Source organism: Squalius cephalus (assembly GCF_949319135.1).
Source record: "Squalius cephalus genome assembly, chromosome: 22".
NCBI classification, from domain to species: Eukaryota; Metazoa; Chordata; class Actinopteri; order Cypriniformes; family Leuciscidae; genus Squalius; species Squalius cephalus.
Genome location: NC_137143.1, coordinates 917697 through 942874, shown reverse-complemented (window position 1 = coordinate 942874; position 25178 = coordinate 917697). Strand labels below are relative to the sequence as shown.

The 25178-nt window shown below is 43.2% G+C and overlaps 1 protein-coding gene across 1 annotated transcript; it reads left to right on the top strand.

Annotated features, from left to right (window-relative positions):
* Positions 1-151: 151 nt before the first annotated feature.
* On the top strand, positions 152-20260 carry mkrn2 (makorin, ring finger protein, 2). The gene is made up of 8 exons (XM_079857243.1): positions 152-301; positions 513-641; positions 1561-1694; positions 8853-9151; positions 10219-10433; positions 13097-13207; positions 17707-17851; positions 19321-20260. Exons 1-8 carry the CDS (start codon positions 276-278, stop codon positions 19468-19470), a joined length of 1209 nt encoding a protein of 402 aa, XP_079713369.1. The 5' UTR covers positions 152-275; the 3' UTR covers positions 19471-20260.
* The last annotated feature ends 4918 nt before the right edge of the window (positions 20261-25178 follow it).

Genomic DNA, 25178 nt, shown 5'->3' with positions numbered 1-25178 from the left:
TGATGTTAAATAATCGTTTGTGAACTCCCAGCAAACACTGAACGTTTCCCCAACGTTCCCATTTTATAAACCAATAAAGAACTGCTCTTTTAACCAAAAACTGAGATAAGGCTATGAAACGATTCGTTCGAAAGAACCGACTCGTGGAAGTGAATCGCACTAGGCGGAAGCAATGATCAGTCGCGGCGCTGAGCCGGTGATATTTTCAGGTTGCACAAAACCGTGCAGACAGTAACATTTCACAGTAAAATACTACATTCGTACCCGGATAAAAGATGTCAACGAAACAAGTGACCTGCAGGTAAAGAGAAACGCATAACCGTCATTACACAGCCATTAAAGCATCGCTGGCTGCAGTAAATAAGGTCATTGATAATATCATCATGACTTTGACATGAGAGAAAATGGTGTAACGTTAGCTGGACTGACGCATCGGATCTCTGACATTTACACATTTATTCAGCATCTCATGCTCTGATTCAGGTGTGTTGATGATGTGTGTGTGTGCGCAGGTATTTCCTGCACGGTGTGTGTCGTGAGGGCAGCAGGTGTTTGTTCTCTCACGATCTGACCACGAGCAAACCTTCAACCATCTGTAAATACTACCAGAGAGGAGTCTGTGCCTATGGAGACCGATGCAGGTGACGCACATAGCATGTTTTAAACCTTTTTGCACGCATTTTCCTGAGTAACTAGGCATATTTTATGAGTGATTCTTCAATTTGTCTTTGATGACGTGTGTACTGGCGCGAGGGCGGGGCAACCTGTCACTCACATGAGATCCACCAATAGCAAACCACAACCATCCAATCAATTCCCGCACAGACACAATCAAGCCAAGCCCAACATTTGTTCTTGTTTGTGAAGCGTTTCACTCGGATATACTGAACCCTTTTCAGTTAGTAAACATTGTGACGTCTCTTTGTGGGCGGAGCTTAGGTGGAGGCTAGTTTGCAAGTTTTGTTAGCTTCTTTTTAACAAAAATCCGATTTCATCTTAATATGTAAGGTCACTCACTGTCCACGACTGCGATTGTTATTTGCAAAAGTTAACTTTAACGGACTGAACCAGATTGGCCCGACCCGTACACACTCACTGGATGGATGATCTGACAGGATTAACGTTAACGTTACCTCGACTGAGTGGCCTGACATCTACACCTGATAGAGAAACTGAGGGCATATATCTTTAGATGCCTATAACTATGTGCTGAATGGTCACGTACACACGACTTGTGCGATACGATCCACAGTTCTGCCCAGCCAAAGCCACAAGACGACTATGTAAAGAGTGACTTTACGGTGCAATTTTAAAGATGTGAATATTTCCTAGAAATAAAAATTCCAGATACAGCAATTTTATGTATTTGATTATTCTTTCTTACCAGGTTCTTCAAAAAGTCTAGTCACAATCAATCACAAACATGTATATACAATCACAGATGATTCACAAATTAAAAAAGTGGAGAAAAGTGACTTTAATAACAGAGTGAAGAGGTCCCCTACCTGAAGAATCTCCATGTATGTCTCATATATGTATTATATGTGTGTTGTGTGATAGATATGATCATGTGAAACCGTGTGGCCGTGGCGCAGCGGTCGAGAACCCGAACAGATCCGGGTCGGCGCCGGGACCCGCTCCACCAGCAAACACTGGCAAACCCGGCAAAAAACCACTGGTGCTGAGAGACAAAGGTACCATTCCCTCATGTCACCACACTGAACTCACGACACCATATTATTGCGATACTCCAAGATGGTGGAGCTCTGAAAAACATGAGACCTCCAGGAAAAAAGATGGGGGGGGTTGATTCCCTGAAAAGTGCATCCCAGGCATGGCGCACCTCTCCTGGGCACGAATAAAGCCCAAAGCCCATGGAGAAGGTGACTCTGGTGACAAGATCTCAAAAAATGACAAAGTCATTTGTTTACAAAAAATTAACTGTTGATTAAAATGCTAAATTTGGTGTTTCATTGTGTGTGTAAATGAATAGACTCGGACTTGGTGCTGAAACCCAAAGCACAGGACAAAAGAGACGCCAGAATAACAATATTCATGATTCTGAAGCTGAAAATACAGAATTATTGTAGATGAATATGCTTTCACTGTCACTGACTAGATATATTTATAATAATGTAGGACACTTTTACTGGGAACATCAGACATCTGGCATTATCAGGACACACACATATTCCCCCATTGCATTATTATACATTATATTCAACATTATAATGTAGTTCTGACACTCTGTAAACTTAAATTTTTCCTGACACAGTGATTTTTATTTTGGGGAACTATAACACAATACTGATGCATTTTTGTATTGTTACACCCCTAATCTGCACTCATGACTCTAGCGCAGATACACTACATGCTACATTAGAAATGAAAGAAATAAAGTAAATTATTGGACTCTATTAGGGCTGTGCAATGTCTGTCGTCTACGGTAATATTGTGATTGTTGCTTTAACGATGTGTGATCCGACATAATCGAGTGTTACAGAAACACAGATAGAGAGAGCGCGCACACATACACTAGATGATGTAGTCTAGTAGGTTAGACTAGTGCGCTTTTATAACGCCCTCAAGATTCAAGATAAGGGGCAAAAATACCTCTGTATGTCTTTTATATTTATATCATTTAATATATCACATGAAGAGTGCCGTTTTTTCTTTAAAATCCCCCTGTGGTGAAAATCCATCTTTTTTTCTTTATCCCTTTATTTTCATTTTCTTAAAGACAACACACATGCACAATGACACCAAAATAGTAACTATACAAGTAAATATCTAAATATACTTTCTAAGCTGTACCTTTGTACATGCTAGATTGAGCTAAGTACTTGATTTAGAACCCCCCCCCCCATATTGCAATGATTGTAGGTTTCTTCAGATGCTCTACAAACAAAAACATTTTGTACATGAGCAAAGAGTGAACATACACAATCTTTTATCTTAGTGAACGACAAACAGAAATTAAAATAATGTATAATCAGACAGTTAAATTAAAGTACTTGTAAAACAAAGGAGGGAGGGGCACGGGCGCGATCGAACAATCACACACACACACACACACACACACACACACACACACACATGCTGTTTAAAAGCAAAAATTATCTCATCTTTTGGACATTCATCATAACTGCATTGGTTTTCATTTCTTGTCCTCAAACAGAGTAATCTGTTTATTTTGAAGTTACACATTCTACATTGATTAAAAAAGAAAATCAATTTTTAATGGTAGTATCATTTTATACAGAAATAAATGATTTATAATTCAGATGAGAATAACGTTAAAGTTAATTAAAATTTTAAGGAAACAAATATATTGATCTGAAATATAGCAAATTAATTTTAAATTCATTCAGGTAGCCTACAATTACCAAACATATCTCAAGGTCTTTTGAATAAAGGGTGGCAGTCTTTCATTATCAACTGTTGTTGTGGACTATACTGGAGAATTATTTGTTCTCCATTTGAGTGAGATGTTTTTATGTGGCTAATTGAGCAAAGTGCTTCCATATATTTTATTATTAGTAGTATTAGTTCAAGAATAAAATAAAAATATCGGATTGATATCGGTATCGGCAAATAGCCAAAGCTGCGGCATCGGTATCGTATCGGAAGTGAAAAAGTGGTATCGGGACATCGGTGGAAACACATCAAGCATGGCCACGCATTTGAAGCGACATCACCCCGGTGTTTCGCTGACAGGAGTGAAAACGAAGGCTGCTCAACATTGCACAATCAGACCGGGCTAAAGCCATCACAAACGCTATCAGTGTGTTTATAGTCACGCAGCTCACGCTTCATGGAATGAAATTGTCGCGCACCCACTGTTGATTTTATATATTTTAATTTAATATTTTAAAAATGTTAATAAACAAAAAGACAAAACTTGTGTGCATTTGTCTTGTCTTTTTTTTTTTTTTTTTTTGCTGATCCGAAAAATGATCCGATCCGTGACTCTGATCCGAGAAACGATCCGAACCGTGAGTTGTTTTTTGATCCGTTGCACCCCTAGTCGGCTTCCTGCACCTTTTATTGCTCCAGAGTGAAAAACCTGCTGAGTCCTCCAACCAGTGATGGTCCTCCATCCCTATTCTCAGGACTCGAGTCCGACTCGAGACTCTATTCTCAGGACTCGAGTCCGACCCGAGACCCTATTCTCAGGACTCGAGTCCGACTCGAGACCCTATTCTCAGGACTCGAGTCCGACCCGAGACCCTATTCTCAGGACTCGAGTCCGACTCGAGACCCTATTCTCAGGACTCGAGTCCGACCCGAGACCCTATTCTCAGGACTCGAGTCCGACCCGAGACCCTATTCTCAGGACTCGAGTCCGACCCGAGACCCTATTCTCAGGACTCGAGTCCGACTCGAGACCCTATTCTCAGGACTCGAGTCCGACCCGAGACCCTATTCTCAGGACTCGAGTCCGACCCGAGACCCTATTCTCAGGACTCGAGACCCTATTCTCAGGACTCGAGTCCGACCCGAGACCCTATTCTCAGGACTCGAGACCCTATTCTCAGGACTCGAGTCCGACCCGAGACCCTATTCTCAGGACTCGAGTCCGACCCGAGACCCTATTCTCAGGACTCGAGTCCGACCCGAGACCCTATTCTCAGGACTCGAGACCCTATTCTCAGGACTCGCGACCCTATTCTCAGGACTCGAGTCCGACCCGAGACCCTATTCTCAGGACTCGAGACCCTATTCTCAGGACTCGAGTCCGACCCGAGACCCTATTCTCAGGACTCGAGTCCGACCCGAGACCCTATTCTCAGGACTCGAGTCCGACCCGAGACCCTATTCTCAGGACTCGAGACCCTATTCTCAGGACTCGAGTCCGACCCGAGACCCTATTCTCAGGACTCGAGACCCTATTCTCAGGACTCGCGACCCTATTCTCAGGACTCGAGTCCGACCCGAGACCCTATTCTCAGGACTCGAGACCCTATTCTCAGGACTCGAGTCCGACCCGAGACCCTATTCTCAGGACTCGAGTCCGACCCGAGACCCTATTCTCAGGACTCGAGTCCGACCCGAGACCCTATTCTCAGGACTCGAGACCCTATTCTCAGGACTCGAGACCCTATTCTCAGGACTCGAGTCCGACCCGAGACCCTATTCTCAGGACTCGAGTCCGACCCGAGACCCTATTCTCAGGACTCGAGTCCGACCCGAGACCCTATTCTCAGGACTCGAGACCCTATTCTCAGGACTCGAGTCCGACCCGAGACCCTATTCTCAGGACTCGAGTCCGAGACCCTATTCTCAGGACTCGAGACTTGACTTGGACTCGCGGACTGATGACTCGTACTTGGACTCGGACTCGAGGATATATAAAATTGGACTTGAGCATTCATCAAATTAATGACGTTGGATGAAGTTTCTGACTAAATAGGTTTTAAAATTTGATATAAGATGTTACACTTTTCCTGTTTCGGGCTCCAAGATCGGCCGGGATCTCTTTTTTCCAGCATATAAGAACGAGCAGAGAGAAAGCCCCAACCGTGCCCGCGCTCTCACCGTCTTCAAACAACACGAGCGGTGCTCCCTCTCCCTCGCGCATATTAATCAAAATCAATTGATGTTCTAGTGATGAAATGTTTTCTGTGTTGACACAAATCTTGTCCTGTCCTAAACTGCCGAGATAATCACACAAGGCGTGCCGTAGGATACACGTCCATTAATGACACGTCCGATTCGCGAACTAATGACTCCTTTGAACCGATTCACTTTAATGAATGGTTAAAACAACTGATCTGTCCAACACTGAGCTCACGAGACGACTGAATCGGTGTATAACAGATCGGTAACACTTTACAATAATGTTCCATTTATTAAACTCTAGTCAACTACATTAGTTAACATTTAAGCTACTATTAATAAACTGCACTTCTACAGCATTGTTAATGTTAATTTTAACATTTAGCCTACTAATAGCCTACATTATTGAAATCAAAAGTTTTTATTTATAAAACTGGGGACTCGAGACTCGACTCGGACTCGAACTCAGGTAATGGTGACTCCACTCGTACTTGACTCGGACTCTTCTTTGGTGACTCGGACTTGGACTCGGACTCAAACACTGGGGACTCGAGACTCGACTCGGGCTCGACAGTTGGTGACTCGACTACAACACTGCCTCCAACACCTTCGGGCCAGACGTGGCGGAGCGTCCGGCGCCAGGCCTTTATCCGTTGAATCCTTGAGAACCGGGTCTAGGCTGGGTTCCTTGTGTGCGACCCTGCGGGGATCCCAATATGCCTGTGTCTTTCCCTTGGGCTAAGTCACCCAGTATATCATATGCAGTACAGCCTTTGTGTTAGTCCATATGGATATCTCCACTTAACCCCTATGGGGAAGAATGTGGGTTCCGGAGCGTTCTCCTTCCTAACGGAAAGGGCACGCTTTCCCAGTGTTATCCAATAGTCTCACTGTATGGGTTATCCCGGGACAGCAGTGCGGGGCTCTCTCTGTGTTCGTCCTGCCAGGCAAGAAGGGGCAAGAGGCTTGCACAGGGCGCTGGACAGGGTCAGCAGTTGTGGCCCTTTGGTAGGGATTCCTATTCGTAGGGACTGAAGAGGAACGTCTCGGTTACGTATGGTAACCCTCGTTCCCTGAAGGAGGGAACGGAGACGCCACATAACGTCGCCACATCTGCTGCACCCCTCTGGGGCAACCCGCTGGGGCACCGGCTCGGCTCCCACTCAAAGTAGATTTGCCTCTCTAGCGAGATTCCTATTCGTCGGTCACCGACGTTGCGTCTCGTTCCCTTCTTCAGGGACGAGGGTTACCATACGTAACCGAGACGTTTCCTTTAAAGGTGCAGTGTGTAATATTTAGGAGGATCTGTTGACAGAAATGCAATATTATATACATAACTATGTTTTCAGTGGTGTATAAAGATATTACATCATTTTATTACCTTAGGATGAGCCATTTCTACCTACATACACCGCAGGTCCCCTTACATTGAAATAGCCATTTTGTTGGTTGCAATTCGCAACCTCACCACTAGATGATGCTAGAATTTACACACTGCACCTTTAAGAACGAACGAAAGGAGTAGCAACACAGTTTCTTTTGTTTCTCTTGAACTTTCAGAAATCATTTGAAATGTGAACGAGTCACGTCTTTTCCCAACAGACCCCGGAGAGATTGTAATGTTACTTTGTGTGTGTGTTGTAGGGCTGAAACGATTAGTCGACATTGTCGACAACGTCGACAATAAAAAATTGTCGACAAATATCTTTGATGTCGAGTAGTCGTTTGATCTCACGTGACCTAATGTAAGGGCCTGCAATATCGCGATTTGACCGCTGCGACACTGTAGCGCTAGAGTGTAATGCAGCCGTTACAAATGCTATTGCGGTAGAAGAAAACACAGCGCGAATTATGACGGAGTGCAAACGAATCCGAACTAGCAAGGTGTGTGAAAGTTTCACAAAACTTCAAACCAAGAATGCTGTCATGTGCAATACATGCAAGGCGGAACTTGCTTTTCACGGGAGCACAACATGCATGTTAAAGCACTTAAAGAGGAAACACCCCGGCACGAGACGAGCCGGTGAGAGGTGAATGTTCTCCAGCTGGAGCTAAATAACTAGCAGTAAATCTCTTTATTAGAGAATGCAATACTACTAATAATAGCAATAATATTAACAATAATAATATAATTACAGTAATGTGATGATTTATTTTTGCATAGAATAAAGCTTGATCGAGCTTAGGAGTCAGGGCTGTTTTTATTATTAGGTATTACAGTCTTATCACTTGCCTGTATTTTGTTTCATATTCATGAAGACTTACAAAAGGAGATGTTATGAAGAATATCATGTCAGTTAATTTTTTATACTGTAAATTAAAAGGTGAATGAGAATGTCTCTGTCAGCTCAATTGTCATGTAAATTTTTTTTTTTTATTTTATTCTTATAATAATTGTTTGCAGTTTAAGTTTGTCTGTAATGCAGCTGATTATTTTTTTGTTTAGTTTTTTCTATTGAAAGAGAACAGAATATTTAACCAATGCTTAGAGCATTTGTGTGTGATTTGAGTTGGACAGAAATCTGAAAACTTAAAGAGAATGACCTGTTTAGTTGACTCAAATATCATTAAAAAAAAAAAACATTTCAAAAGCTGAAGTGATTTTCTTTTTTTATATATTATAGTTAGAATATGTATAACTCAGTGTTTTAACTAATTGAAAAAGCTGAATAATCGTTCCAATCATACTGATTAGTCGGCGAAATAATCGATGATTAGTCGATTAATCGTTCTAATAATCGTTAGATTAATCGATTATCAAAATAATCGTTTGTTGCAGCCCTAGTGTGTTGTGCAGCTCTGGGTCCATTTGGAGGCGAGAGTGCCGAGGACTGCTGGGACTGCATAATAATAATGAACTATAGAGCTAATAATTAAGTAAACCTACTTTCTTTGTAAAGAAACCTCATTGCTTAACTGGCTACTCTCTGCTGTCTCAGATGACGACATCACTTCCTGTTGCCCAACGTAACTTCTGTTGGGTGCAATTCGCAACCTCACCACTAGATGCCGCTAATATTTACACACTGCACCTGTAAGAACGAGTGAAAGAAGGAGCAGCAACACAGTTTCTTTTGCTTCTCTTGAACTTTCAGAAATCATTTGAAATGTGAACGAGTTGAGTCTTTTCCCAACAGACCCTGGAGAGATGTAATGTTATGTTGTGCATGTTGTCAGCTCTAGGTCTGTGTGGAGGAGATCTTGTAATGTGTATGTGTGTGTGTTCTCAGCTCTGGGTCTGTATGGAGGAGATATTGTAATGTGTGTGTGTGTGTGTGTGTGTGTGTTCTCAGCTCTGGGCCCGTATGTAGAGAGTGCCGAGGACTGCTGGGACTACAGAGACGCCAGCGCTCACGGTAAACCACACTCGTACCTGGAGGCCATTCGCTCTGGGCTGGAGAGTTCTGAGAGTTCTGCCTCATCCGGCCCGTATCCGGACGCCGGGCCCCAGCCGCAACTCTGCCCGTACCTGGCGGCGGGCCAGTGTAACTATGGCGACCGCTGCCCGTATCTCCACGGCGACGTGTGTGAAATCTGCCGGCTCCAGGTTCTACACCCGCACGACCCCGAGCAAAGAGCAGCGCATGAAAAGGTGACTTCTATTGGTTTTCATTCGTTCAGTTCAGTTTTTTAATGCAGCAGATTGAGTGCCACAGTTGAAGTAAAGATATAATGTTTATTGCATGTTTGATATACCCAAAATTAATCATGCGTCATGTTTAAACACCATTCTCCTCCACCATTGACGCTTTCTGTTTTCTCCTCCACCACTGACGTATTCTGTGAGAAATGCTGTAGAAGATTAGTAGAATATCGCACGGCTAGATAAGACTCTCAGCCAATCAGAGTCGAGAACCAGAATTAACTGTTGTATAAAAAATATATAATGTTTGTTTGACTATGTTGACATAGGTGTTTTGTTTTAGTAATAATGTAGAAACCTTTCTCATTTCAACTTCATTTTCAAAAGTAAATTGAAAGTCCCCTCTGGTGAAGATCCAGCTTGTAATGTAGTTTATGTGTCTATGTGGTGTTTTTAATCTGCTTTAAGACAAAGCATGTGTAAGTTCATAAGTCGACAGCATTGCTGAGTATTTCCTCCTTAAAACTGCAGTGAACCAAAGACAGTCTCAAAAACACGCTTTGAAATCGCTGGTGTTTCTGACGTCACAAACTACCTTGTAACCAATCAGATCAACGTGTGATCGTCAACCAGTGGATCTCTGAGCTGAGCGAGTGAGTGGAGGCAGGGCTCATTTGCATATTCATAGAACCACGCATACTAAATGGGGCAAGGGTTAAGACATACATTTTTTTTTCAAGAAAAAATAATTTTGGTTTGAGTTTTAAGGGCTAAACTGATTGACTGCAGGAGGACATGATGATGATGATGATGATGATGATGCTGATAATAATGATGATGATGATTCTGATGATAATGATGCTGATGATGATGATTCTGATGATAATGATGCTGATGATGATGATTCTGATGATGATAATGCTGATGCTGCTGTCGCTGATAATGATGATGATGATTCTGATGCTGATAATGATGATGTTGATTCTGATGATGATGCTGATTCTGATCATCATTCTGATGATGATGTTGATTCTGATGATGATGCTGATGATGATGTTGATTCTGTCCGGTCTCAGATGTGCATGGCGGCCTTCGAGATGGACATGGAGCGGGCGTTTGCGGCTCAGCAGAGTCAGGATAAGCAGTGTAAGATCTGTCTGGATGTGGTGTACGAGAAGACGTCTCCGTCGGAGCGGCGCTTCGGGATCCTGTCGAGCTGCGTACACACGTACTGTCTGAGCTGCATACGCCAGTGGCGCTGCGCCGAGCAGTTCCAGAACCAGATCCGAAAGTGAGTCAGTCCACTGGGATGGAATTTTAATTAATCATAACTAGTGGTGGAATGGCTCGGATCATTTACGGGTTTTGAGCCACGGATCGGATCATTTTTCGGATCAGCAATTTTTTTTTATATAATATATAAATATAAATATTTTATTTATATATATATATATATATATATTAGGGCTGTCAAAGTTAGCGCGTTAATAACGCGTTAATGCAAAATCATATTAACAGCACTAATTTTTTTACCGTGCGATTAACGCAGCGCGTATTTTCTGTTTGACCCGTGGCCCAACCCCTAGTTGGAGAAATGGAGATACACAGTGTTGCTAACTTAGCGACATTGCAGACCCCTTCAGCGATTTTTTCCCTTCAACAAAGCGCCCAAACCTTATTTAGTTTGAGAATCTAACGGTACCGCCGGTATTGCTCTCTCAGCACGCGCGCGCGCACCTCTCTCTCTCTCTCTCGCTCGCTCTCTCTCTCTCTCTCTGCGTCTCGCGCGGAGGAGCAGCGCTTTAACTCAGTTAAGCACAGATATTATGTTGCTTCTCTATTTTTACAAGTAGGCTATAGCCGAAATCAGAGCACAGATATTGTCTTTATCTTATGTGAATTTGATTTCACCAGACGACGGCTCGATTATCAGAATTTTTGTGCAGATTAACTTAACATCTTGGAAGGGAGAGCTGGTTATGTCTTAATGGGTCGCGTTTCAGTCACCATTTCAAATTCATTCCGTTGTTTGACAACAGAAACAGTAAAATATACCAATGAAAACAGTTTTATTGAGAATTTAGCTTCATCAAAATGGGCACAGAGAGGGACAAACTACAATGTAATAGGCTAATAAATAATAAATGTACATTTAGCATTTTCAGAAGAGCTGCCCTGTCATGCAAAAATCTAAACATGTTTGTGTTAGTAAATTGCTCAGTGCAAAGAAAGAGAAGTAATGGTAACCTGCCATTTTTTTGTTCTTTCTGTCTAATAGACATGAACAAGTTCTTTGAAAAACATCTGTGACCTTTGAAACATCTCATCCTTATGCTCTATATTGACTATGGTTTCAATAATAAACATACATTTGCATAAAGCATCTATATTTATCCATGCCCACGTTGATTAGAGTATTACAAACTTGAAAAGTATTAATTTAAGGTACATTTAGAACAATTAAAAAAATGTGCGATTAAATGCGATTAATCGCGAGTTAACTCATGACAATATGCGATTAATCGCGATTAAAAAAATTAATCGATTGACAGCCCTAATATATATATATACACTCACCTAAAGGATTATTAGGAACACCATACTAATACTGTGTTTGACCCCCTTTCGCCTTCAGAACTGCCTTAATTCTACGTGGCATTGATTCAACAAGGTGCTGAAAGCATTCTTTAGAAATGTTGGCCCATATTGATAGGATAGCATCTTGCAGTTGATGGAGATTTGTGGGATGCACATCCAGGGCACGAAGCTCCCGTTCCACCACATCCCAAAGATGCTCTATTGGGTTGAGATCTGGTGACTGTGGGGGCCATTTTAGTACAGTGAACTCATTGTCATGTTCAAGAAACCAGTTTGAAATGATTCGAGCTTTGTGACATGGTGCATTATCCTGCTGGAAGTAGCCATCAGAGGATGGGTACATGGTGGTCATAAAGGAATGGACATGGTCAGAAACAATGCTCAGGTAGGCCGTGGCATTTAAACGATGCCCAATTGGCACTAAGGGGCCTAAAGTGTGCCAAGAAAACATCCCCCACACCATTACACCACCACCACCAGCCTGCACAGTGGTAACAAGGCATGATGGATCCATGTTCTCATTCTGTTTACGCCAAATTCTGACTCTACCATCTGAATGTCTCAACAGAAATCGAGACTCATCAGACCAGGCAACATTTTTTGTCCAATTTTGGTGAGCTCGTGCAAATTGTAGCCTCTTTTTCCTATTTGTAGTGGAGATGAGTGATACCCGGTGGGGTCTTCTGCTGTTGTAGCCCATCCGCCTCAAGGTTGTGCGTGTTGTGGCTTCACAAATGCTTTGATGCATACCTCGGTTGTAACGAGTGGTTATTTCAGTCAAAGTTGCTCTTCTATCAGCTTGAATCAGTCGGCCCATTCTCCTCTGACCTCTAGCATCAACAAGGCATTTTCGCCCACAGGACTGCCGCATACTGGATGTTTTTCCCTTTTCACACCATTCTTTGTAAACCCTAGAAATGGTTGTGCGTGAAAATCCCAGTAACTGAGCAGATTGTGAAATACTCAGACCGGCCCGTCTGGCACCAACAACCATGCCACGCTCAAAATTGCTTAAATCACCTTTCTTTCCCATTCTGACATTCAGTGTGGAGTTCAGGAGATTGTCTTGACCAGGACCACACCCCTAAATGCATTGAAGCAACTGCCATGTGATTGGTTGATTAGATAATTGCATTAATGAGAAATTGAACAGGTGTTCCTAATAATCCTTTAGGTGAGTGAGTATATATATATATATATATATATATATATATATATATATATATATATATATATATATATTTATATTTATATGGGGGGGGGGGTGTACTTAATTTGTATTAATTACTTAAAACTCCCTTGAAGTTCTTCGATACTACCGAGTGTTGTGGAGTAATGAAGAGTTAATGTGTGCAGGTCTTGTCCTGAGTGCCGTGTGGTGTCGGAGTTCGTCATTCCCAGTATGTACTGGGTGGAAGACCAGGATGAGAAGAACCGCCTCATCGAGGAGTTCAAATCTGGAGTCAGGTATGACTGAAACGGGTTTGATTTGTGGCCTGGTAACAGAATTACAGGTATATACAGGTATAGCTATGATACACCTATAGGATTCTACAGGATTCAGTGTTTGCAGTGGTACAGCGATTTTGATCAATTCTAATTTCTTAAAAAGTCATGAAATTCATTTAAAGATCTTTATACTATGTTTATGAAGGTTAGCTTAAGTTAGCAGGGATATTATCCTCAACAAAAACTAGAACCATTAAAAAAAATCATGTTCATAACTTGAAATAAAATAAATGTTAAACAACTTTTTTATTTCAGCAAATTGCCAAGGCAGGATCTCATTTTAATTTAGTTGAACTTGATGTCCTAAAATAACTAAAACTAAATAAAAACAAACATTATAGAATATATAAAATGTATATAGAAATATTTAAAAACAAAAACTACTAAAAATGACAAAAACGCACAGCAAAATCAGACAGGGTGCAAGACCAGGATGAGAAGAACCGCCTTTGAGTTCAAATCTGGATCTCTTTGTTCCCTTTCGAGAACGGTCACTTCGTATTGCGTAGCTATACGCAGTGGGGGAACTCCTTTCCTCAGATTATTGAAGCCAACTATGTAAAAGCTGCAGTGAGTGTCTGGCTCACTCATTGGCTGTGCTGCGGCAACTGCACATCCAATGGCAAGGCGCAATTTGGCGGTCTCTGACGTGTGTCGGCGCGCTGATAGCTGATTGGTGCACACGAGAGACCGCCAAATTGGGCGTGGCTAAGTCTATATTAGAGCCCGAATTCGCCATTATAGCAGATTTTATCTCCTTCAGCGACATCTTCACGTCTCTGTCTCCTCCGACGCCATCGCTGTAGGATACAAGCCTTTTCAGCTAGAGCGAGCCATCCACACCAGACAGAGCTTTTCACTCACCGGAAGCCGCTCCTCTCCTGTCGCCGCTCTCCTGAGGCCATCCAGCGATCGTCATATATATCCTTTTTCTGAAAAAGCTAAGCGAGCGTTGTTTCAAATGCCTCGCTCTACTTGCGCCACGTGCGGATCCCATCTGCACAAGGCCGACGGACACACGAAGTGCGTCAAATGCCTGGGTACTGCCCATGCTGAGGCTGCACTTTCTGCTGGTGGCTGCTCTGTCTGCAAGAGCGCCCCAAAAGATCGATGGACGAGGCTGGCCCGGACCCTGAGGCCTTTCGGGATCTGCAGAGTGCCATGGACCTAGCCTTGAGTGCTACCAAGGCTACAGCGCAGGCTATCGGGAGGAGCATGGCTAGCCTAGTCGTGCTCGACCGCCACCTCTGGCTTAATCTCACTGAGATTAAGGATGCGGACAAAACTGTGTTCCTCAACGCTCCCGTCTCCAGCTCTGGTCTCTTCGGCCCGGCGGTGAAGGGATTTTCGGAGAGATACACTGAATATACACCAAGCCATGCGACACTTCCTGCCCAAGCTCTCTAGCTCCGCGTCGAGTAGGCCCAAAACCACGCCGCCTTTCGTGGCCAGCTAAGCGCTACCCGTTGCCCTGCCCAGCGTGTGTCAAGTGCTACACTCCGAAATACAAAATTTGTTAGCAAAAGGGGCGATAGAATTAATCCCTCCTGTGCTAAAAAAAGACGGCGGCATCAGACCCATATTAGACCTAAGGCATATTAGACCTTCTGCCGTTCGGTCTGTCCCTAGCACCCCATACATTTACGAAGTGCATGGACGCGGCGCTTTCTCCCCTGAGGCATCGTGTTGAATTATTTCGAATACTGGCTTGTTCTGGCGCAGTCGAAGACCGAACTTTTGACACTTCAATCCTCAGCCATTTGGAATGCCTGGGGCTCAAGATCAATTTATCCAAGAGCAAACTGAACCCCAGCCAGAGTGTAATCTTTCTGGGCACAGTTATCGACTCTACAACTAGGAGAGCGCGACTCACACCAGAGAGCGCACTCTATTCAACAGCTGACAGCCTCCTTCAAAGCAGGCGCACACACACCCCTCAGAAAGTTTCAGAAACTTCTCAGTCTCATGGCAGCCGCATTGCTAGTACTCCATATGGGATTACTGCGTATGCATCCGCTCCAGCACTGGCTCAAACGCCATGTGCCAGCCCTTGCATGGCAGTCGGGGAGCCTGCACATTACGGTGAATCATGGTTGTTTATGCGCCCTGATTCCTTGGCGGGCTCAGGACTGGTACCACGAGGGTTTGACCATGGGGGTGGTCTCCAGGAGGAAAGTGGTTTTCACAGACGCCTCCAACCTTGGTTGGGGTGCGCTGCACAAGGGCAAGCCTGTCTCCGGCCTCTGGTCGAGCATGGAGAAGAGCTTACATATCAGCTGCCTGGAAATGAAAGCAGTTTGTTTGGCCCTGAAAGCATTTCTGTCAAACCTCAAGGGACACCATGTCTTAGTCCGCATGGACAACATGTCGGTGCTGTCATAAATAAATCGGCAAGGTGGCATCAGGTCGGGCAACCTGTTCACCATGGCAAGAGACCTCCTCCTCTGGGCGCAAGGCAACCTGAGCTCTCTGAGAGCAGCACATATCCCTGGCATTCAGAATCTGGGTGCGGATATGCTTTCTAGAGACAACACTCCCCTAGGCAAGTGGTCTCTAAACCCTCAGACGGTCCGTCTGATATGGAGTGTTTTCGGCGAGGCAAGTCAACCTTTTCTCCTCGAGAAACAACACTCACTGCGCAGTGTTCTTTTCGAAGAGCAGGGACACGCTGGCCCATCCCTGGCCCAGTTGCCCCCTTTATGCATTTCCCCCCCGTTTCCATGATTCCGCAGGTCATCAAACGGGTCAGGGAGAGCGGATGCCCAGTCCTCCTAGTGGCCCCCCTCTGGAAATCCAGGCCGTGGTTCCTAGAGCTGGCTTAGATGATGGACGAAGTCCCCTTGCCTGTCCCACTGAGGAAAGATCTCCTCGCGCAGGCGAACGGGACGATCTGGCATCCTCACCCAGATTTATGGGCTTTACATATGTGGCCCCTCAACGGGTACCCAGGGACCTCCCTGACAGGGTCAATTTCTGAGGCTAGAGCCCCGTCTACCAGGCGTCTCTATGCCCTGAAGTGGTCAGTGTTTTCTGGCTGGTGCTCGGATAGACACTTTGAACCCCAGTCATGTGAGGTATCAGTGATACTCTCCTTCTTACAAGAGCTGCTGGATGCGGGTCGTTCCCCATCCACGCTCAAAGTGTATGTGGCAGCCATAGCAGCTTATCATGCTCCGGTGGCTGGCCAATCACTAGGAAAAAAACGACTTGGTTGTACTTTTTTTTAAAGGGAGCCAGGAGGATGAACCCTTCCAGACCTCCTTCTATACCATCTTGGGACCTCTCCACGGTCCTCGGGGCCCTGAAGGGTCCGCCGTTTGAGCCGCTTCAGTCGGTTGATCTCAAACCACTTTCGCTAAATACTGCTAAAGGCATTCAGCTGTTGCTCTTTTCTCAGACTCGATGATATGCACACCGCAAGTTGTCGTCTCTTAGCCCTCCTTTTTGCTCTTTCAATCGCATAACTTATATGTCAGCCGGCTTACGTCACTTCAGAGTTCCTACTGACGGTGCGAATGCAAACAGAAAAATAGCCCTGAGGACCTTTAGTTCTTGAGGAACCGTCCTGGGGTGCGTTTCCCGAAAGCATCGCTAGCCAACTATAGTCGTGAGTTCTGTCGTTATCAGCAGTTCAACGAGTCGGTGTTTCCCGAAACCATCGTTCCAACGAACATTCACAAACAGCATCGCAGAGTTGTGTGTTTGGAACGACAGATCTCGACCTGTGGTTAGAAGAAGAGTTTCTTGTCTTCATGACATGTGGACTCAATAAGTCCTGATCTTGAGCAAAATAAGCAAGCTGACATTCAGTGCAATCTAGAATCTGGAAATTGGAAATTGATAAAGCAAAATAACTGAGAAAAATGAGAAATATTCCTCAGATGACATGTTCGTAATTTATTGCAAAACATCTAGCATTAATTAGATCTCAAACAGATTCATTAAAAGTATTATTACTCCAACACCTGCGTGACGTCATTAACCATTGTGGATGAACGACCAATTTGCGACAGTACGGTTTCTGGAAACAGTCGTGGCTAGCTAGATGATTTCTTCAACGATGCAGTTAAGCAGCGAGTTACGGCGCTGTACGGGAAACACACCCCTGGTGGATAGTTACTGTAACTGAGCTCTCATTTATTAAAGCAGTACACCCTCCTAGAATATTGGCAGTGATCGAACCGAACATGGCTTCACTTTAGTGAGCAGCTGCAGTCCGAACAGAAATCAACAGAATACGAGGTCAAAGGTTAAACGTTTGAGTGGCGTCTGTAAAGCCTTTGATCTTCCTTTGATCTGCACTCAAACTAAGAGAAGTCCATTTACTCTCCTGTATTGGCAGAATGCAGAGTGATTTGTTTGATATTATGGTTTAAACGTGTATTAGGCCGCTCTGTGTTTTCTTTATATTGGTGTCTCCCTGAATCTGTTTCTGTTTCTGTGTGTGTGTGTTGCAGTAAGAAACCCTGTAAATACTTTGACCAGGGAAGAGGAACGTGTCCGTTTGGTGGGAAGTGTTTCTACATGCATGCATACGCTGACGGGACGCGAGCAGAACCCGACAAACCCCGCAAACAGCTCAGTGCCGAGGGGAACGTCCGGGTAAAGACCACACACACGCACACACTTATATATGCAAATTACTATGCAAATCCTCATTTAAATAAGTCATACGCAGAATAAAGGGGCGGGGCCTGGTTGAGTTAGTTAGTAGTGTGTTAAACTGGCGGTTATGATAAGGGGTGGGACATTTCCCAAACACACTCGAAGCGCTCGACCAATCACAACACACTGCTCCAGCCGACCAATCAGAGCACAGTGTGCTTTTCAGAAGGAGGGGCTTCATAGAGACAGGAAGTAAACAGAGCGTTACTGACAGACTGGGAAGAGAGGAGCCGCAACAATGGAGAATATGAGGAGAATAATCAACATTCAAGCAGGGAAACCTGTTCTAGTAGAGCCGGAAACAACATCACGACTCTGAGGAAGGTCCTCTTGTGCTCTCCGACGCGTGTCGGTCAGAAATGACAGAAATGTATTTTTTTATTTCAATGAAATTAATGTACTATATTTTAGTTCGATAATGTTTTTTATTTAATATTTTGTAATTTTTAGGGGATTTTATGGTACTAAATTATATTTACGCTGTATTTATAATCCACTTATTCCCTTTTTGAGCATAGACCTGAAAATTAAATTTCCAACTTAAAGGTGCAGTGTGTGATGTTTAGCAGCATCTAGTGGTGAGTTTACGAATTGCAACCATCAGAAGTTACGGTGGCCGACAGGAAGCGTCGTCGTCTGAGACAGCAGAGAGTAGCCAGTTAAGCAATGAGGTTTCTTTACAAAGATAAATTAAGAAATAATGTTTACGTAATTATTCAGTAAAATAAGTTATTGTGAATATTATTGTTACTTGTTCATCATTGTGTCAGTGTTTTATTCGCATCTTTGCACGAAGAACAATGTTTTTTGTCCGCTCAGGGCCACCGTAGAAACATGTCGATGTAAGTGGACCTCGCGGTGTGTGTGGAGAGAAATGGCTCATTCTAAGCTAAAAAAAACATTACGGTTCATTAAGTAAGGTCTTTATACACCACTGAAAACATCGTGATATTGCATTTCTGTCAACAGATCCTCCTAAATATTACACACTGCACCTTTAAAGTGTCATAAATCTTGAATGCTTTAGAGACACGTGGCAGATTATTGCTTAAGTGAAGAAAATTTTAAAAAGTGAACTTAAAAAAAAGGTTACAGAATTTTACGTTTATTATGAAAAATGTGCAAAATACTATTTTATATGAAATGTATATTTTCAAAAACATGTTTTACTCTAAAACTGCGAGAAATTCAAAGCCATAAATCTAAACAAGATGTATTCAAAATTTAAGTTTGATATCTCAAAAAGAAACTGTACATGTCCATGATTTTTGTGTGTGTGTGTGTGTGTGTTCAAATAACAAGTGCCAAAACCTCTACCAAGTTTCGTACCATTCCGATGATGTAAATAATTCAATGTAAGATTTGTCAGAGGGTTAAAATGTGAAATATTTCTCTCTCTCTCTCAGTTTCTGAACTCAGTGCGTCTGTGGGACTTCATCGAGGAGCGAGAGCATCGTGGGCTTCCCCAGTACGAGGACGAGGTCAATGAACTGGGCGAACTCTTCATGCAGCTCTCCGGAGCCGGAGACGAGAGCGGCTCCTCGGCCTCACATTGATCACATGACAATAACACGTATCGAGAGCGTTTCCGAAGACGACATTCTAGCAGTGGTGCGTTTCTGTGCGACAGCATATACTACATCTGTACGAGTATGAAATATATAAAGCACCTGTATCGTATCTGTAGGCTGCTATATTCTCCTGGGAGGAGTTTTTTAACACAAGGCCCAAAGATGAATGTATAAAAAAATGGGAACTAAAAATCACATTTTCAAATGCACTCAAATAGTGTATGAAGTATAATAATGTTGTGTCAAAAAATGAATAAATAAGTAGTAATTGTTGCACTTAGTTCAGATAACATACATAATTTATTACATTTGGGCATCATGCAATATTACTGTGGTTAAAAAAATAAATAAAAGCATCCATTCGTTTTGTCACTAGTGAATGGACTTATCTGTATTTTAGGATATATTTACTTCATTTTGAATTCAGCTGATATCATAGTACTGAAGTTCACTTGTCTGGTTTACTCTTGAATCTGATATGGGTTATTATATATTCATTTTCTGAACTGTATTGTTGAGTGACTCTGGAGCGAGTGTAATAAAGCGTTTTGTGAGCGATTGGTGTGTGCGTGTGTGTGTTTAGCACAGACTCGGGATCAGAACTGTTCAAATACACTGAATCTGATTAAGATTCGTATGCTAATATCAAGAGCAGGGATGCAATGATATGAAAATTATGGCCGATACCGATAATTCTTTATATTTGAAAGCATTTCAGTGTTTATCGGGATGGTTTTGGGTCATCCGTGTGCCTCGTCACTTTAAAGGGACAGTTTACCCAAAAATGAAGATGTTTGTCATCATTTACTCACACTCAAGTTGCCGTATGAGTTTCTTTATTCTGTTGAACACAATAAATCTGGTTAATTTTGCTGCACCAGACCTCACGCTGGCGCCCGCGAACTATCACCTGAACACCGGCACTCTTCAGAGCTCGACGGGGGAAATACCAGTCAAGAGTCAAACCTATTTAAATGATTCAGAAGACAAAAATCAATTAGTTATCAATATCACTATTAATCATATTCGTTATCAGCATCCCGCCTGTGATTAGCCTCCTAGCGGGGAACAGTGAGGTGTTGTCGCTCTGAACGCGATGTAAACACGCGCTGATCGGTGTGTGTGTGTGTATTCTCCGCTATGACTCTTCCAGCTCTCCAGAAAAACAGTGTTTTCTTCAGGAAGATTCTCAGCCAGTTTCCTCAGGACTTCAGTCTGGCCTTCGCTTATGGGTCTGCTGTGTTCAGGCAGAATGGAAGCTGTCAAGGTCAGATGAGGGTAAGAAACGTGACGCTAATGTTATGATCTGAAGAAAGTCTGTCACTCGAAGTTAAAGTAGATTAATTTCTGCCTAATATACAGTACAGCAGCCCTGAATCATCATCAGTCAGTGGTTTAGTTACTGTTGTGGAGGACAATCAAGAAAAACCACATTACCAGTCAAAAGATTTGGATCTGTAACATTTTTAATGTTTTTACAAGAGTTTTCTGCTCACCAAGACCGCATTTATTTGATAAAAAAAACTAATATTGTTCAATATTATGACAATTTAAAAAAACTGTTGTCTATTTTAATATGTTTTGAATGTACTTTATTCCTGTGATCAAAGCTGAATGTTCAGCATCATTACTCCAGTCTTCAGTGTCACATGATCCTTCAGAAATCACTCTAATATGAGGATTTGATCTCATTTGAAAATTCCACCAAGTGCGCGACTACACTGGAAAGAGCGGCGGAAGATTAGACTGGCCTTTCTACAACACATCCTGACGTCACGAGTCTTTACTGGATGTGTGTGAACGCACTCACAGATTCCGGGAAATCACTGGCAGTGTGAACGATCCTGGGACAAATCAATGTATTTTCCGGAATTTCTGTGTGAAAGGGGCTTAAGTGTGTGTGTGTGTGTGTGTGTGTGTGTGTGTGTGTGTGGGTTATGTGGTAGCCAAGATAGACAAAGTCTGGCATTTTCCACAGCGGTCAGATACATTGTTTGGCGATTACGTAAAAACGTTTTTGCGGTTGAAACTACAGGTGTCGGGATACCCGTCGAATGTTGTTACGGACGCTGAGAAAGAGGCTTACATTCGAGAGTATTTTCAAAAAGAGGGGATTCAACTCGATCAACCACAACCCAGCTCAGAGGTCTATCAAAAAGCTATTGTTGAAGATCCTCTGGGGCGGTTCCTGGTGAAAGACCCCGAACTATTCACCGGAATCGTTTTTTGGCAATACTGACACACTGACATATTTCACATTCATCTCAGGCAACGTAGCTCTCGTCCAGCATCGGCCAGCCAAAGGTGATGCTTGCGAGACACGCGACATTAACGTGTTTGTAGGGGCATCAATCGTGGTTGTATATCGCTATTGGTGTTACTCGATCTTAGTGCTGCATTTGACACTATCGACCACAACATAGAAATAGACTCGAAAATTATGTTGGCATTAGTGGAATTGCACTAGCATGGTTTAAAGCTATTGTCTGTTGCAGGAGTGGAAAAGTCACACACCACTCCGTATCACCCAATGGGCAATGGAGGGGTGGAAAGATTTAATAGGACTCTCGGACATGATTCAACATGATTCGAGCTCTGCCTCCTGCAGCAAACCAAATGTGGCCTCGAAAGCTTAAATCACTGACATTTGCGTACAATTGTACGATTCATGAAACGACTGGATATACGCCTTTTCAGCTGATGTTTGGCAGGACTCCAAGACTCCCTGTTGATGTCAGGTTTGCGGGACAATGATGTTGTTGACTATGATGAGTATGTTTGGGATTTGCTAAAAGACCTCAAACAAGCAGTGACAATCGCGAGGATGACTGCTGGAAAACAGCTGAAAAGACACACTGCTCTTTATAACAGAAAGGTTAAGGGTGCTCCTGTAGATGTCGGGGATAGGGTCCTGTTGGCAAACAAGGGAGAGCGTGGGATAGGGATGTTAACCGATAACCGTTTGACCGATGGGTGACCGTATCAACGTTAACCGATCAAAGTTGTCGGTAGTCGGTAAAAAAAAAAAAAAAGTGATCTCTAAATTAGGCTATTATAGACAGTGGACTAAACGCTACTACAGTTAGCCATCTCATTCCAAGATCTTTTTGTGTGAAGTGAACAAATCCCTCACACTCAATTTTTCATAACTCGCCTGTTTGTACTTAATAAACCAATAAAAACATTTGGCGCGAGGTCACAGCATTTGGGTTCGCGCGCTCACACGGTTTGCGAAAAGTAAAGGCTACAGGCTAAAACACTCGAGGTTAGAGCCAGGGCAGACGACAGGAATCATCATCTTTCTTTATTATTGTTAGCACTACCTCAAACTAAAGCGCCGTCTCTTCGGAGCTGTCATTTTCTTAAATGAGCCGCAGCAATGTTTCAAATGAGCTTCTAACGCTAGACAAACGCCTTTATTTTCAACGCGATCACCTTGTACCCAAACCATTTCGAAACTAAGGAGCCATTTGTCCTCCGATTACATACAAGCTCCTCGGCGCCGCATTTGCGGGACTCATGTTTCGCGCTGTAGGGGATTTAAAAAAAGTGACGTGAGCGGCAGAGAGATGCGACAGAGTTGCGAAATTGCAGGCGCGACTCGAAATGGCTGTTATTGCAAATAGCGTAGCATATTTTAAACTAATCGGTTAACCGGTTTCAACCGGCTAATGAGGCTTGGTGATCGGTCAAGAAATTTTTTAGTTTTCGCCATCCCTAGCGTGGGAAACAAAAATTGTCAGACCGCTGGGAGAGCAGTCTGTACATTGTAGTTGACAAGAATGCTGAAACCAGTACTTTCAAACTTGAGAATTCTTCCACAGGCCAAGTGAAGACTGTTCACTGCAACTTGATCATGCCTGTACATTTTCTGCCTCTTCCCGATGATGTTGCAGAGGGACCTTTGAGTGTGGAAGGGGGTGTTGGGAGAGAAGAAACCCAAACTCTAGAGCTCTTACCTCAGCCTGCAGCTGTGAGAGAACTGTGGGATGGGTTTCAGAGCTTGAATGTTCAGAGATGTTGGAAGAAGAGGTTGGTAGACAAGGAATGATTGGTAGTCATGATGGTTCCAGTGACTCAGTGGCATCTGCTGGTTTGGAGGACTCTGTTTGGCTTCCATATTCAGTTGATGATGAAATTGATCTGGACATGAATTCAAATCAGACTGCATTGGATCGGCTATCTTCAAATGTTGACTGTCAAAGTGATGCAGCTACTGTGGTGTCAGTTCAATCAGTTAATCGAAATGATGTTGGAGGTTTGATGACTTCAGTTAGATCAAGAGCTGGAAGGATTATCAGACCAGTTGTGAGGCTTACCAGGTTGTACACTTACCTAAAGGATTATTAGGAACACCATACTAATACTGTGTTTGACCCCCTTTCGCCTTCAGAACTGCCTTAATTCTACATGGCATTGATTCAACAAGGTGCTGAAAGCATTCTTTAGAAATGTTGGCCCATATTGATAGGATAGCATCTTGCAGTTGATGGAGATTTGTGGGATGCACATCCAGGGCACGAAGCTCCCATTCCACCACATCCCAAAGATGCTCTATTGGGTTGAGATCTGGTGACTGTGGGGGCCATTTTAGTACAGTGAACTCATTGTCATGTTCAAGAAACCAATTTGAAATGATTCGAGCTTTGTGACATGGTGCATTATCCTGCTGGAAGTAGCCATCAGAGGATGGGTACAATGGTGGTCATAAAGGGATGGACATGGTCAGAAACAATGCTCAGGTAGCCCGTGGCATTTAAACGATGCCCAATTGGCACTAAGGGGCCTAAAGTGTGCCAAGAAAACATCCCCCACACCATTACACCACCACCACCAGCCTGCACAGTGGTAACAAGGCATGATGGATCCATGTTCTCATTCTGTTTACGCCAAATTCTGACTCTACCATCTGAATGTCTCAACAGAAATCGAGACTCATCAGACCAGGCAACATTTTTCCAGTCTTCAACTGTCCAATTTTGGTGAGCTCGTGCAAATTGTAGCCTCTTTTTCCTATTTGTAGTGGAGATGAGTGGTACCCGGTGGGGTCTTCTGCTGTTGTAGCCCATCCGCCTCAAGGTTGTGCGTGTTGTGGCTTCACAAATTCGGGCCCCAAAGGAGCATGTTTGCTGGGTTAGAGATAATCACTGATGAGACCCACTACATTGGATGACGCGCAATTTTCTTTTATTAAATCCAGACCAGACAGAGGTAATACTTATCGGTTAAAAAACCGCCTACAAAACCTCGCTCACTACAACTTTAACATAGTAGGATGTCCTGTTACTTTATCCTCTACAGTAAAAGACCTGGGTGTTATACTAGACTGCAACCTGTCTTTTGAAAATCATATTTCATGTTACAAGAACAGCCTTTTTTCACCTTAGAAACATTGCTAAGCTACGTAATATGCTATCAGTTTCTGATGCAGAAAAGTTAGCTCATGCGTTCATGACCTCGAGACTAGATTACTGTAATGCTTTATTAGCTGGTTGTCCTGCATCCTCTATAAACAAGCTACAGTTAGTCCAAAATGCCGCCGCTAGAGTTCTTACTAGATCAAGAAAATATGATCATATAACACCGATTTTATCATCACTACATCGGTTACCTATAAAGTTCCGTATTAATTACAAGGTATTGCTATTGACTTATAAAGCCCTAAACGGCTTAGCTCCAGTCTATTTAACGGA

Coding starts and splice junctions, on each gene's coding strand:
- mkrn2 (XM_079857243.1), top strand. CDS start 276: ATGTCAACGAAACAAGTGACCTGCAG. Junction 302..512: donor ACGAAACAAGTGACCTGCAG/GTAAAGAGAAAC, acceptor GTGTGTGCGCAG/GTATTTCCTGCACGGTGTGT. Junction 9,152..10,218: donor AAAGAGCAGCGCATGAAAAG/GTGACTTCTATT, acceptor GTCCGGTCTCAG/ATGTGCATGGCGGCCTTCGA.